Raw genomic sequence first — 15,921 nt, 5'->3', positions numbered from 1 at the left:
GCAATAGTAAGCCAAATACAAAGCTTCAGAAATCTGTTTTCAAAGTTCGCATTATCACTTTCAAAATGCCACTGAAGCACATCTTGTTAGCAACAACTCAGTGGGGAAGGAAAAAGAAAACAGTCAGTAAATTCCCAGCTGCTTAAGATTTTTGAAGTCAGTCATTTTTAGAAACATTTGGAGACCTCTGAAAGATTAAAGCACCAGCAAGCAAATTACAGATTCCTATTTTTGCCACTGTAAATTAAGGCCCAATGAAAAACCAAGTTTAATCTTGTAATAAGGACATAGGATCTGCCGGTTTTACAGCTAAAATTACATTCATGATTACATCTTAATACATCCTGAGTTTCTAATAGCAGCTCCCACAGCTGCATTCAAACAAGAGCATTCTGTTGAAGACATGCCTTAAGAGATTAAATAGCTGAAGAGACAGCCCATTAAACGCAGTATCCCACAGAGCATCTTTGGGTTTGCTAACTAATTAAACACTTTGTGGTCCATCCTGTGGTGCCCAGTGGTTTCAGTTTTCTAAGCCCAAAGGTGCAAACTCTAAAATAACAGACATGAGGGAACCAGGTGTGGTGGTGGTGGAGTGCTCTTAAAGAGATCCTCTTGAATGAGCAACAGGTTGCAGGGCCATAGCTGGTACATGTAAAAGCAATGCAACATCCACACATAAAAAGACAACTCTTACAAGGGTGCTTAACACATCATCAAATATGGTTGATAGCTAATATAAAGAAACAGCACACCCCGTAATGCAGGAATAAGATTAATAAGCCATATTGGTAATAGTTAAGATTCTGATCAAAACTTGTCAACATGGCAAAAACTCCCTGGGAAGAAAAACAAATGGAGCACAAATGACTTTATGGGATGTTCCTCTCTGGAGCTCTGAAGAGACTAACCTATTCCGTTTTACACTCCAGAACTTTTAGGTTCTGCAATTACACTTCATTTCATACAGTCTAGACAGTTTATTGCCTCAAAAGAAGCAATAAGCTACAGTCCACCCAAAGCATTTCATCTTGTATTTTTGTGCCATTTTAAGAAACCAGTAACAAACTACTTGAATCTATAGGTCTTTGAGACTGTCTTGAACTAAACCCAAAAACAAAGTTATAAGTCATAACACATAAAGCAAATTCCCCCTAATTTTATTATGCATCTGACCACAATGAGCACTTGCAAAAACACAGATGGATTATACAGACTTGACTGTTTGCCAGTTGGCACAGTACTATTTTTAAACAGACGAAACAATGAAAACACAGCATAGAGTTTTCTAACAAGAAAGAAGTGTGCCTTCTCTTGCATATAAACCCAATAAAGATTTACTCATGTAATGCCACATAAGCTCATCTATGTGTGCTCTCTTTGGTTTTTTCAGTTTATACACTTCATGCAGTTTAAGCTCAGAGAAACGTCTTTCGCTCTGACAGGTCCGTCTGACCAATCAGAGGGAAAGGGATAAGTGATAGAACCGTCTTGTTAGAATGCATCACACTGTGCAGGAAAACTACCTATCTGCCAGTGCACAGCAACTTAAGGAAAATCCTCATCCAGACCAAAATTTTACTGCTATCATTATTTTAATAAAAACTATTAACACTGCATTATGTTACAGTGAGTAGAAGATGCAGACTTCAACTAACCAAAAAGTTTCAAGTTCTAGTATAAACAGAAAATGAGCATTTGAGCAGACTGAGGAGAATGACAGGACAAAAGAGTCTCAATTCAGAAAGAAGCTTGCATTCTGTGCAGCATGTTTTATCCATGTGTACTGGCATAAGGAAGCCCACCAGGCAGGGAAGCCAAGTGGATAAAGTTTCCAACAGAACCACCACAGCAACAGCCCCAACAGTATGTCAGAGTGGGTCAGCTCTTCCTGGTTTCTCTTTACCAGCACAGCCTGAAGCAACAAGTTCCTCTCTCTTGATGTGTGGCAGAATTAAAACTGACACCTACACCAACCTATGTTCAACAATCCACATGATGCCGCTTTTCATAAAGCATTAGCTTGCTCGAACATTTTCCTATTGTTACGTTCACACCACACAGATGGAAGATGGAACAGAATCAAATGATTTATAATCAGGACATTTAATAGAGATTCAGTGTCTTCTGAAAATAACATCCATAAGTCTTACCTGGAAGATTCCCTCTTGAAAGGGTATCTGTATCCAAATTATATGTATCTTGAAGCCGCAAGAGGGCTTTTGCTGCACCAGTCTGATCTTCATCATTTGGGAAAAACTGCCGTTGGATAGTCATGTTGGAGATAAAGCCTGGGAAAGACAAGGAAATACTTGGCCTTCTTTGTCCTGAGCATTCTATGAATTCTACCCACGAAATGAATCCCTGCTCCACAGAAAGCTAACATTTTAAGAGCCATTAGCCTGCCCTGCAGAGCGCCAGCAAACACTGTGGGAGTATCCCTTTGGTTTCACATAGAAACTATTCTTGTCTTAATAGGTTTGTTCTCTTGTTTCATGCTTGGGGGGTTTTGCTGTTGATGTTGGGGGTTTTGTTTGCGGGCCTTTTTTTTTTAAGTTATGTACAACAGAAAAGACCACCCCCACATGGAGAACTTTACACATAATATATTAAATAATATATTGGTAGTTTTCACAAACATTCCACTCAATCTGCCTTTCAAAAGGCTTTACATTTAGTAACACAGAATTCACAAATAATTTAGAAGAGGAAAAAACAAACAGCACTAAGAATAGCAGTGTAAAGACAAGGCTGGCCAATAAAAAGAAGAAAAACAAAACTGCTGATGTCTTGACTGCAAACAGCTTTTGACAACGTTTTAGGCAACTCAAGAGCCACTATGAACTTAGCTACTTTCCATGGACTTGGACATTAACATGCTCACACAGAAACTTGGGAGATGAACAAGGTTAAAAAGGTTTCTCAAGAGCCACCTTCATGCAACTCTGAACTGAAGTCAAGACACATGCAGAGAAGTCAGCATTTTAAAACATTTGTGTATGTGAAAAGAAAGCAAAAGAACAATGAAAAAAAACCCCAGGCAAACAACTTAGGGGCTCTCTGAAGAACACCAGCAGGGTGACATTTATAGAAAAGACAAGCAGGTTCTATAAAGGAAAAAAATATTCTACAAACTGTTCCCTGGTCATTAGAGTCATGTGTTATAAACGGTTCCTACTCCTCTCCAGTGAACACACACACACTGCTACTGCTGTTACTTGAAGGGCCCTCCTGCAGAGCTACTGTATTATCTTTTCTTCAGTGGGAGAACTGATACTATTTTCCCCCTTCTGCTTCTGCACAGTCAAGAGGCTGGTGAGCTGTTTGCACTGATGAGGGAAACAGAACTCCAGAAAGCCAGATGGGCAACTGAGGAGGGCAGAACCAGCATCCTGGCACAAAGGCAGAACCAGCAGCCAAAAGTGAAACAGCAACAACAAAGGCCACCATGAGAACATCAGTTTGAACAAACTGACAGCCACTGGCATTTTCAAAAAAGTAACCTGTCTACTCAACAAACTCTTGTCCCAAGATCCTGAAGCACAACAAGCTTCACAGTGTTAACTAAGGACAGTGCCAATACAGAATAATAGTTAGGGCTGGAAAGGATCTTAAGATCCCATCCCATCTGGGAAGGGATACCTCACACTAAACCATGCCACCCAAGGCTTTGTCCAACCTCACCCTGAACACTGCCATGGATGAAGCATTTACAGCTTCCCTGGGCAACTCATTCCAGTGACTCACCACTCTTACAGTAAAGAATTTCTTCCTTATATCCAATCTAATCTAACATAATATGATCGTTGTTAAATTTATCTAACACAGACCAGCAGAAAACTAAGCAACATGAGCAAAACCAGATAAAGCGGAGTATGCAACACTCAGCTAGGTGTAAAACCATCCCCAAAATAATGACTGGCCAAATTTATGACTTTTGCCACACTGTAGTAGTACTTTTAACTATTCAGACCCAACAGCGCTATTTATTAGTTTATGGAAAGAAGTTCCTGATTTAAAAAAATACCATATTCTTGCACTCCCACACATACTTTCCTTTACTACCCCATGCTTTCCCAGTATTTTCCTTTTTCCTGACAGTTTTCTTAAAACACATCCCATTCAGAAGATGGACTTAAGATGCACTGGTGCAGATTTCTGGCTGCCAAGTGTAGAGCCTTTTCAGGTGGCATATTCAGTCCTTCACAGAAGCAAGAGCAAAGTTGAATGTGCTGAATCCTTGGATAAGGTAACTGGAGATTAACTCTTGGTCTTTTTTGAAAGCTACACTTTATCAGTTCTTACTAAAAACCTACACCTGGTATTAGTTGTAGAGAAAGATTCTCACTGGTCATATGCAATCGTCCCAGCTTCCTTGCTGTTAAGTGTCTTTCACAGTCAACTTTTTATATCCTACTGCCTACTGAAGAGCTTCTATTCTTGCTGAAGTAGAAATGTTTACTACACTAATTCAGATCAGTTCCACAAATGCTTAGTCTCTGCCAGCATTCAAGTTTTGAATCATCAGACAACTGTGGGCATATTAGCAGCAACAGTCCTTGATCATACCCAAAAACAACCCCACGTCTTGCACTAGAAGTTTGTTGCCTTTTTTCTCTTCAAAGGAGTTATCGTACTTAGAGATGAAATTTCCTAAAACACGTGTTTGCAAGAAGTGGAAGAATATATGAAGCAAGCCCTGATCCTTTGCAAAATCTAAAGCACCTAAGGGGATTATTCAGTTGAAACATCACAGTCCTAAATTCTTGTAAAGCTCAAATTATAGCACACTGACAACAAAATGGCAGGGTCTTCTAGGATCATTTTTTTAGGAAGACACCTCAAAGGAAGACTTAAAAATCTAATTCAAACCATTACATGTGAAAGACATAGTCAAGTAAAAGCAATTATAATGTAATCCTTGTTCTTGCCACAGGCACACTCACCATCTGACATGTCCTTCAGAACCAGACTCTCCAGCTCACCCCATTCTGTGTTAAGCCGTTTCATCAATTTGAATGCATTTACAGGATGTCCCAAAAATCCCTCTGGGTCTTTCGTAGCAGTATCTGTCAACTGATCCAATTTCTCTGCCCATCTATAGTGAAAATATACATTCATTAGAGTCTCTTGCAAAAGTCTGCCAATATGCTACAAAACTGATTTCAAGCTACTCAACTGTCTTCACTAATAAAAACCCCAACATAAATTGCAAGCTTTTACATTATATACATATAAAGCTTTCCTAGAAGGAACAAAAGGGGCAAATTTTTTTTTTTTTTTTTTTTTTTAAATCTTCCCCAGCTGCAGCCTAGATCTTGTGTTGCTCTTGCAGCCTTTGTTGGAACACGGCTGAATGAACTCCTTCCTACAAATACCCAATGCAGTATGCCAGCAGTTCCATTATGAGTTTTCATGCAGTACTAATCAAAACCAAGCTTTATCTGCATGCTTGATCTTTTATTTTTAAATGCTTGCCTCAAATTATTTTACCTTTAGACACACACCCTTAAATCCATGATAAGCCCCTTACCTCCCACCACAGAACTGCCTTCCATACAGTAAGCTTGTATTAACATACAGTTCTCACACTCCCAAATGAGGAGCCCAGGTCAAATTTCTGGCGCTACAGTTCTGACTCCACCAAGCTCTCTAACACCACTAGTGACATAACCCATTCACAACTCCAGTACACTGAAACAAGCACACTTTTCAACAACTACTGTTGTTCATCTATCATTTTAATGGAAACTTCCAGGAAGTCTGCTCCAGTCTCAAGTCAGGAAGCACGTCAGTCATGCTATAAGCACCAGCACTATGCTATTACATGCCCGCAAAACAAGCAAACTTCCCCTAACCTAAATATTGCAGATCTAGAACATGAAGACATGTAACAACACCCTAAACTTAGGACAAATTAATGTTAAAAAAGCCACACCCCAAAGAAAATACCAAACATCAACACCAATCTAAAACAAATAAACTCTGTAGCCTAGGGAACTCTACAGACAAGCCAGCATTTGGCTTGTTCCAGAACATGATATGCCTGAATTCAGTTTGCCTGCTTTACCTGAGACAGGTAAATGTTTAGAGCTGTTAAAGGTGCCGCTGCCAGCATTCACTCTTTCCACACTATCTTTAGTTGTTTTCCTACACTCTGACCACCCCCATCTGTGTTCTTGCCAGCAGCAACATGCATAAAGGGGCTCCCTCCAAAATGGAGTACTCAAAGTGCTCCCATGGACCAACTTCAGCTACTAGCAAGCCAAAGACTGAAGAAACCAATGTCAAAAAATTGTGCATTCACATTGCATGTGGTTAAATCCACTATGTATTTCTCACTGCATGACTATCAAACCTAATGAGCAGCTGAAAATCACTGCAACCATCAGACACAACCACAAGGCCAGGATTTCTTTCATGTAGTTTGTTTCATGAAAGTCTCCACCAGAAGCCACCCACAAGGTGTGAGCCATCCTCTGCATTTCAGTTAATTACCAACTTCCACTCAGTTGATGTCAAGACGAGCTACCAATACGCTTCAGCCAAAGTACAGAGCTCAATAAATGATGCTAGCATTTTTTTCCAGGTGGTTCTGTGACAGTTATTTTTTCTGTCCTGACAGTGAGCACTTCTAATATAGTAAAAACACAGCTGCAATGCTTATATGATAAGCTGTATCTACATACTTTTGGATATCCAATCGGCATACTGCTATCTTAATTTGTAGCTGCAAAGAATATACTTAAAACATTCCAAACCTGAAGCGCAATTCCAACTCTATATCTTAAGTGATAAAAATAAACATAGTCTGACAGAAGTATCATTCTTCCTGAATAGTAAAATGTAATACACAAATCCTAAAATAAAATCCATGCATCTATCTAAAACTGTTTAAACATTCTCAAGCACAGATTCATATACAGCTTTGAAAGCTGAGAAACCATCCTCAAACAAGCAGGAGTCCTAAACTGAAGGTATCATACAAAAGGCAGGTCAATTAGATCTCATCATTAGAAACCTGCATGAAACAAACCAATGGCTCGGAGATAATAACTTAGGACAAAATCCCAACAAAACATACTAGTTTAAACCTTGCCTCAGAAGAAAATTCCACAAATGTAATCAGCCTTGGGAAGCACTTTTTACATATGGGTGGACTCAAATTATTAACTACTAGCATTACGAAACAAGCCGCTTACTTTTTGATCTGTTCCAGCTTGCTTTCTTCTGCCTTGATATAATCTTTCAGTGACACCACCAGATCTTTTTCTGTATTAATTAAGTCTGTCATATGACCTAGAAAACAAATTAGTTTGGTTAGACAAGGAGAAATAATAAACCTGGGTATTAGAGGTATTCTTCCTCTCTTCTATTTTTTCTCTTCAACTCTTTCTTTCCCATAGTCTTTCTGTATTTGCTTAAATAATTCTGAAGGAGTATCTGAGTAAGGCTTCTTGCCTTTTATTTTTTTTCTGAAGGAGAAAAATCTCATGTTGAACCAAACTCGTTGCCATAGAAATTAATGTAATATCACATATTTATTATTAGAACTAATTTAGAATTCATTTGGAAAAGGAAGTAGGTTGCAACAAAATAATCTTTCATCCAAGCATACATAATGTAGGGCAAATACAGACAAAGCTACAGAAATATACAAAACCATCATGTTTGATATACAGTACTAATCCAGTATTTTTAAGATTACTTGCATGACTTCAACAGGTCCCATAACAGACTCTGCTATTAATTAATAATTGTTTCATTTCCTGCAAGCAGGCAGCTGAACTGGTTCATCACGAAGTGATACAGCCCACAGCTTCAGCTGTGTCACAGGCCATCAGAACCCAAGAGAGACTACGCTGACATACTGCCATCGTTACGCACCCTTAACAGCTATTTTGCTCGCTTCTATACATGTGCAACTACCCACACCAAAAATTTTGCTTATAATCAAATACCTATAAGAATACATGATGAATACAAGGACAAGCCTGGGCCATTAGACCAACTGGACTGATTTAACTCAAAACATGTTTCTCTCAAAAGACAGAAGTCAGTAAGGTTGGGAGAAATAGTAAGGAGACTTAGCTCTGTACCAGTTAAAGCCTTGGATGCCATTAACACATCACTGCAGAATCAGTTTTGAGAGCAGTCAAAAAATGCTTTGGCAACGCAGCATATACTCCAAAGCATGTCTCACCAATGGAAGTGAAGAAGTCCGTATGGGCATAAGAGAAAGGTAGCAGAAGTCCAAGGGCTACGGTATACCACATCTTGTTGAATGCCATAGCTGTTACCTCACCACGTACCTATGAAAGAAACAAAGTAGGTTAAAAAAAAATAATAAATCCCTATTCACCAGAGAATTGAATCTACCTTCAAAAGAGACAGCTTATTCTCTTGGGGCTGCCACCAGCTCTTGAGGCAGCAGAATCTTATGAGCTTGAGCAGCTCTCAGAGGACTGATCTTTCTTCTGCAGACTTTCTTATACTTCTGTGTGGTAAGAGAAGTAATAATAGCTTGGAGACAGGGTCTTCACAAGCACGCTTCACCGTTTTGACATCTAAGACACATTGCAGATAGACCTGCTTCTCAAAAAGAACCAAAAACGCCAAGATCAAACACTGAGAAAACCATAACACCAAGTTAAAAATAACATATTATCAGGTTCATCCACCCACTGACACACAAAAAAAAAGTTTCCTTTGATCAGTCAGAAAGATGAACAGGTCAAAATGAAAACCCTACACAACCAGTCCACAAAGTTACTTGCATTCTCCTGCTCTTCAGCTGCCACCAGCATGAAGCCAACCTCCATACACAATACAAAATGCTTCTCTGTCAGCTGGTTCAGTTAGTCCCTGGGTAAGTCCATAGTAGACTCACAGGCAGTGCTTTCTCCCACAAACAGCTGCCAAGCCTTCAGCCTTTCAAGATCCTGAACTCTTTTAACAGCACAGGATTCCCTTGCTACTGCATACTTGAAAAGTAATTATGCTGTCCTGGAATTCACAAGATTTACTTCTTGACAAATACAAAAGCTTAAACTTTCATGCATTGTATCTGCTCAGAAAAACGAGAACAGCCACCTATACTAACAGAAACTATTTTACAACTCTCCTAAAGGCAACACAGTTAATGAAGGAAAAAAAAAAAAAGGCAAAAACAAAAAGCAACATCACAAAGGAAGCCCAGTCACAGAGTGGTCTGGCCTAGTTAGGGAATGAAGCAATATGCTTTTGATTGAGTTGACAGTACCGATAGCAAACAACATAAAGCCAGGCATGCCATCACACAAGGAAGGTGTAAACGAAGTCGGCAAGTGCAAAAGTTACATCCAAAAAAAATTATTTCACCCACAAGTTGAGGTATTAACAGGAAATATTCCCTTGTCTTCAGAGTACAGTATCTTTTCTGACATTGCACCTGAAATGTCAGGAAGCAGTTCCTGCATTTCTTTTCTATCTCTAGCACTACAGAAAGAGCAGTACTTAGGTTTAGCTCTACTGACTCTCTGTCCTGCCTCTTGGACAGGACAAGTTCAGTTTCACTGGCACTAACAAGAACAACAATAAACTCACACAAGCGTAGAAAACAGCCCAACCTCCAACTCTTGCAAGTCATCTGAATCTGTATGACCACAACTGAAGGGCTGAAATATTCTGACACATTTGCTGTTACAAAGCAAGTTGTAAAGTAAAAATCTAGAGAGAAGAGCCTGGAGTCCTACTTTTTTTCCTCAACTGAGTTAGGTGCCTCTGCCTCACCAATGCTCTAAACCAGCCCTGTTGTGCACAGCATCATTCCTCACCTCATCTCCTCCACAGGCAGCCAGGCAACAAGCTAAATCAGACTATTTCAAACATAAGTAATAGAACAAAATTTCCCCCAAAACCTCATTTCATCCAAACTTCAATTCTGATACGGTTCACTATGTAGCTATGTAACATTCAGGCCAGTACAAGAGGGCAATTTAGATGCAGGAACTGGCAGCCAAAGATAGCAAAGGAAGGCAAAATTGTTGCTTCTGGTGGTAGTACAGGTTTATTTAACTCATTTGTGAAAACCCAGCCCTAAAGACAATGAACAAATATACAACCTCCAGCCAGCCTGTAAGACTTAACTAGTTTTCAGCATATGCCAAAGATCCTAGATATGGTCTATACAACCGTACCTACCTCTCCTGTGACTAATGCCAGTCCCATTAGAAAAGAGCTCCAACCGAATAACTGCTGTAAATTAGGAGGTCACACCTAGAAGCAAATTTTCTTGCTGGCAAATCTCCTTGCACTCTTTACTTTAAAGAAGCTGTATTCACATGCACAAGGACACAAATGTATACCTGCACTTTTAAAAAAACCGCTCCATTCGTATTTTGCTCTGCAGAAAGCCAAATACCTCCTGCTCATTCAACACTCAAGCCAATGTATCTGTGAATCAATTACAAAGCACACACAGTTCTACTACATGATAAATATTTGCCAACCTTGTCAGTACTCAGAATTCATTGAGCTATTTTGTTTACTGCACTCAGTGAAACAAAAGGGCAGCTTCAGGAAGTTTACTTTTTATTATTATTAATGAAACTATAAAAAAGAAAAAAAAAAGGCACCAAAAAGGTGATGAAAACACCTTTTGGAGTAGTAGGTGGATAGGTGGTCTTCTCTCCACCTACTGCTCTTTGTGACAGTCTTGGTGACACCTCAGTCAATAGATTGATGCCTTAAAGCCAGCTTGAGTAGCATGCTTTGGGACACAGTTCATCCTCTTCTCTACCTGCTTTTACAGCCTGCTCCAGCACTGTGCTGATTATAAACACAGCTGCAACTCTATTGCCTCCTCACACCTTCACAAGCACAAAGCAGCGAGTGCATGGTAATGGTCACAAATTGCAACAAGGGAAATTCTAAGGGGGTACAAAGAAAAAGTTTCTCTCAATGCCAGCAGTTAGGCACTACAAGAGGTTGTCCAGAGAAACTGGATTTCCCATTTGTGGAAGAATTTCAAAATTCAACTGGACAAGCCCCCATGCAGCCTAAACCTAACCTCCAAGCTCACCCAGCTTCAAACAGGAGGCTAGGCTAGATGACATCTATAGGTCACATCCAACTTCCTCTTTCTTCTCACAGTCTGAAGATTTTCTGTCACTTGCAAGGACTCAGACTCCCATAATAGCTTTCAGCCACCCAAGATGACTTCCTTCCCAGAGAGAATTCAGAGAGCTGCAAACAGAGCTCAAGGCAGTGGCCAGCCAAGCTTTCACTGCCCTAACAGCAGTTGCTAAGTAGCACAGCTTTCAAAACTACTGCAGAAGGATCAACCACAGGTTCCCAAATCAAAGACAATAAAGCTCAGTTAAGACAGATGCTGGAAATCTCTCAGATACACAAGCTGCCAAATAAGTAGGCTTAATATCTTCCTGTCAGTGACAAGAAGTAAAACAAGATGAAACTCCTGTCTTCTGACTTTCCACAAGAAGCAAATTTGCTAAGCCTGAAAACAGTAAAACGTGGCAACACAGGGAAAAGGAAAACCAAACACTGCAAAAAAAACAAAAAAAACCCCACTAAACAAACCCACCAACACAAAAAAACCTCCACCAAACAAAAAACAACAATGGGGAAACTAGTAAAGAACAAACAAACAGAGACAAATAAAGCAACAATTATAGGAATGATATTGCCAAGAACAGAACAGGATTCCCTGAACAGCAGGGATACACAATAAATGCCATTTCAAATTATGAAACTTAACAGGTGTTTTGTTATATTTTTTTTTAGGACTTTCATAGGTATCAGCTCTGCTCTACAAGCGAAACAGGCTGCAAGAGTCATATGAGTGTGGGCACGTATGTAGCATCCATACAAGCAGAAGAAAAAGTGAAGTTATGACAAACTACAGATTCAACCTCACAAAACCAAGGTCTCACTAATGGGTGACCAAAGACTGAAGCATTTAACTAAAGATGCTGATTATACAAGTCTCCTCACTGCCAATGCCAAGCTCCCAGGTGCTTACCAGGATCCAGAAAACACAACAGAAAATGTAAACTGAGGGTGTACTTCAGCACAGAATTATTCTGGAATAGCTCTAACTCAATTCCAAAACAGATACTTTATTTAGCCAAGAAATAAGTGAGCTACTCAAGTATGCTGCAAGGCCAGGAGTCAAAACTGTATCACCAACAGCCTCAACTTTTGATTTAAACACTGGTCCACTCTCACAATCCTTACTGCATCCCACTGTATGTAAAAGTAAAATAAAATAATATAATCTGTTAAACTGAGCTGGAGAAGGGGCACCAGGAATAATTAATTAGCTGTTCACTGCACTAAACCTCTCTGGTCTCAAAGATAACTGAAGTTATAGTCTCATGACATGATGAAACTGGAAATACTACTAAAAAGGAAAGAACTTTTCCAGACTAAGCACCAAGTATCAAGAAAGTTTAGCTGTCATCACTGATTAACAGTGCCACAGGACAGAAACATTAGAATACGGTTCCCTAAGTTTTCTAGAACATTATATTTGCTTAAAGGTAGTTTTAAAAGTAAGATCTAAGCACTGAAAGAAGAAACAGTTTCTAGAAATGATGCTAACAAAAGAACATGGCATGGTTTAAACGTCTTTTCAATGTCAAAGTTTTAATACAAGTAATCATACATATAAGTAATATAATAATCTAATCAGATATGACAACCAACTTTAGACTCAAGTAGGTGATGTGCTTCAACTATCATTACTGACAACTTGAAGACAACATTCATGAGTCTGACTCATGGCTGGTCGATGGGACAATGGACATGAGCCAGCTTCAGTGAGTGCTTGCAGCCCAGAAAGCCAACAGTATCCTGGGCTGCATCAAAAGGAGTGTGACCAGCAGGTCAAAGGAGGTGATCCTGCCCCTCTACTCCACTCTTGTGAGACCTCATTTGGAGCACTGTGTGCAGTTCTGGTGTCCTCAACATGAAAAGGACATGGAACTGTTGGAACAAGTACAGAGAAGGGCCACGAGGATGATCAGGGGACTGGAGCACCTCCCATATGAAGATAGGCTGAGAAAGTTGGGGCTGTTCAGCCTGGAGAAAAGAAGCCTACGTGGTGACCTCATAGCAGCCTCCCAGTATCTGAAGGGGGGCTATAGGGATGCTGGAGAGGGACTCTTCATTAGGGACTGTAGTGATAGGACAAGGGGTAATAGGTTAAAACTTAAACAGGGGAAGTTTAGATTGGATATAAGGAGGAAATTCTTTCCTGTGAGGGTGGTGAGGCACTGGAAGGGGTTGCCCAGGGAGGCTGTGAATGCTCCATCCCTGTCAGTGTTCAAGACCAGGCTGGACAAGGCCTTGGTTGATGTGGTTTAATGTGAGGTGTCCCTGCCCATGGCAGGGGGTTGGAACTAGCTGGTCTTAAGGTCCTTTCCAACCTTAACTGTTCTATGATTCTATTGTATGATTCTATGACTATACAGCAGGTGTGTTCATACACAGACTTGTACCCAAGGAACTGAAGCAAGTTTTCCCTTGGTTTCTTCCAGATCAAGACTGAATGGAGCAAGCTCTTTCAAGAGCCCACTTGTTTTAACTTTCTAAGACAAGGAACGATAGCAATGGAACGGAGCACTTACTAGATGCAACAAGGAGGCAGCTATCCTTCTATTTATCCTTCTGCTCAAGGATTAGCATAACACCTATACAGATACACTGAATGTTTTCAGAATTTAAGAGTGACTGTAAGAAAAGTGGGACAACCCCAATGATCAAAGGCTGAAACCAGTAACAGGTAAGAACTCTTTAGGCTGAAGACATAGCCCCACAGGTGGCTCTGCAGTAGCAGAAAGTCTGCTCCTCTGGAGCAGGAATGCTGCCTAGAAACACACAGCAAAAGTGACAACTAATATGCTGTTTCAACACAGACTTTATTTACCATCTTTCCTCGAGTTAAAAAGACACAATTTATCAAGTAATTTTCAAGGAGTATATTCTTAAGACACCTTTTTTTTTTAACAAAAAAACCAGTTTCCTTATCTGTATTAACACCAACACAGAAGCAGTTTTCCTCCCATAAACCTCTATTTATCTTCACTCCTTCCACACTGTTACTCACTAGCAAACATTTCTGTTTTCCAAACTGCACACCTCAAAAAGCTTTAAATGCTATGATTGTAATACCATTCATTATGCAATGGTGTTTAAACCTCTACAGGTCATAAAGCCGCTCTCTCTTCTGGCTCCATGTATAGCTCTTATGGCAGCCTCAGTTTCTGTAGCAGCTCCTGTCTCCACCCAATCAAGTGTAGTGCTACACAGTGAGCTAGCAAAAGAAACTAATCAACATCAGCTGGTTTTTTTGCTAGGAGGCAAGTTAATGATTCCCTCCCCCCCACACTCATTTCAGATTTGGTTATCAGAAATACCACCCCACACAAAGAGTACAGATCACAAATGGCTTAGAACAGCACTGCTATTGGACATCAGTTCATGAAATGGTGCTGCTTTCAGTTTCTAAATGAATTAACAGCTAGAAGAAATGTTCCTACCTATGCCACAATCACTGTGCATAAATGGCAGAATTGACACCCTTAGCAGAGCAAGATTTAGGTACATTCCTGTTACTTTGAATCCCAGGAGGTTTGGGGGAGAGGGGAAATCAGTACTGGTTCTGTCGGCACACAATTAAACTGCAATGCAGAGAACTCTAGGTCCAATTAAATATTTTGCAGTATGGTTTAAAACACTCAAATGGGTGTAATGGGTGCAGAACAGTAAGAGAGTATCACCCCCAAAGCAGACCTCCACTTCCCAGACAAACCGGGAACTCATTACTTTTACTTTCCACCCCTGCCAGAGTGCTGCCTGCATGCTTAGCTGAGCAGCCTTCGGCATGTGAGAAGCTGCATTTATCTACCTGTTGTGCTTCTTTAATTTACTAAAACTTTTGAGCACTGGGTGGTTACATATCCAACGTAGGTGAACACTTAACACTGCAACTCCTCTTACTGAATTCACCAGAACACAACCCACGTGAAACTGAAAACTGGACAATCCTTTTGATACCTTCTCTTTGTAACCCTGATGTATCCTTCCTTTAAGCCCATTCAGCTTTTCACATAAACTGATTTACTTAAAACATGTATGACTTTTTTATTCCCTCCTTATTCAATAGCATCCTTAAGACTCCATACTGGAGTTTTTCCTTCTAGTCAGGTTAGATCCTATCAAGACACCTACCCAAGGGCATAGCTTACGTCAAAGTTATATACACAATTTCACGTAATGCAATTGGCTGAATCCAACCCCAAGTAGGAGAGAGGGAAATCAAGATAAGCCTTATTCCTCACGATGTAATTACTACACACAGCGCCTGTGGCTACAAACACAGTGTGCGACAACCAGGGCAGCTCTTTCAGTGCTTAATGCAAAATAACTTCCCATCATCCAACCACGAAATCGCCTCAGTGCTCCGGCACTCTGGAACCCCTAAGGCAACACACCCAAGTTTGGCCACCAGACGCACGTAGCTGCCTGTAACGCAACAGCAGCAGCCTCCGGCTGGAGACACCTACAGCTGGTCCCCGGAGGCGCCACAAAGCTGAGGTAGGGCCAGCGGGCGGGAGCCTACCTGCACCGCTCAGCCCCGGAGAAAGGAGGCGAGCTGGGCGGGGGCCTCAGGGGCGGCTCCGAGTCGCTCGCAACCACGTTCAGACGGCGGGCGCGGGGAACGGGCCTCACGGCAGCGACTGACGACAGGAGGCGGCGGAGGCGGCAGTGTTTAGTCTACCAGCCTGCGGGGAAGAAGGGCGGACCGGCGCCCTCCCGCCCCCCTCCGGAGGCTGCCGCCGGCTCCCGTTACGTAACTGCCGGAAGGGCCAGGGCACCGGTCCCTCACAGAGAGAGCCGTCGGCGGAGCGCTGCCAC

At 41.0% G+C, this 15,921-nt stretch overlaps 1 protein-coding gene across 4 annotated transcripts in view; it reads right to left on the bottom strand.

Annotated features, from left to right (window-relative positions):
- Window positions 1–15,921, bottom strand: part of P4HA1 (prolyl 4-hydroxylase subunit alpha 1) — a 36,307-nt gene that overhangs the window by 20,027 nt on the left and 359 nt on the right. For all 4 annotated transcript variants that reach the window (XM_061373843.1, XM_061373845.1, XM_061373844.1 and 1 more), the window contains exons 2-5: window positions 8,204–8,312; window positions 7,203–7,299; window positions 4,947–5,098; window positions 2,154–2,291 (exon numbers count right to left, since the gene is read on the bottom strand). In XM_061373843.1, coding sequence (XP_061229827.1) covers window positions 2,154–2,291; window positions 4,947–5,098; window positions 7,203–7,299; window positions 8,204–8,291 — 475 coding nt within the window. In that variant the 5' untranslated portion in view covers window positions 8,292–8,312. The remainder of the gene's footprint in view (window positions 1–2,153; window positions 2,292–4,946; window positions 5,099–7,202; window positions 7,300–8,203; window positions 8,313–15,921) is intronic.

This window comes from Neopsephotus bourkii, unplaced genomic scaffold (assembly GCF_033783945.1).
Source record: "Neopsephotus bourkii isolate Nb327-2 ecotype Australia unplaced genomic scaffold, CSIRO-AGI_Nbou_v1 NB_1634, whole genome shotgun sequence".
NCBI classification, from domain to species: Eukaryota; Metazoa; Chordata; class Aves; order Psittaciformes; family Psittacidae; genus Neopsephotus; species Neopsephotus bourkii.
The sequence above is the reverse complement of the archived record's forward strand: the minus strand, read 5'-3'. Positions and strand labels throughout refer to the sequence as shown.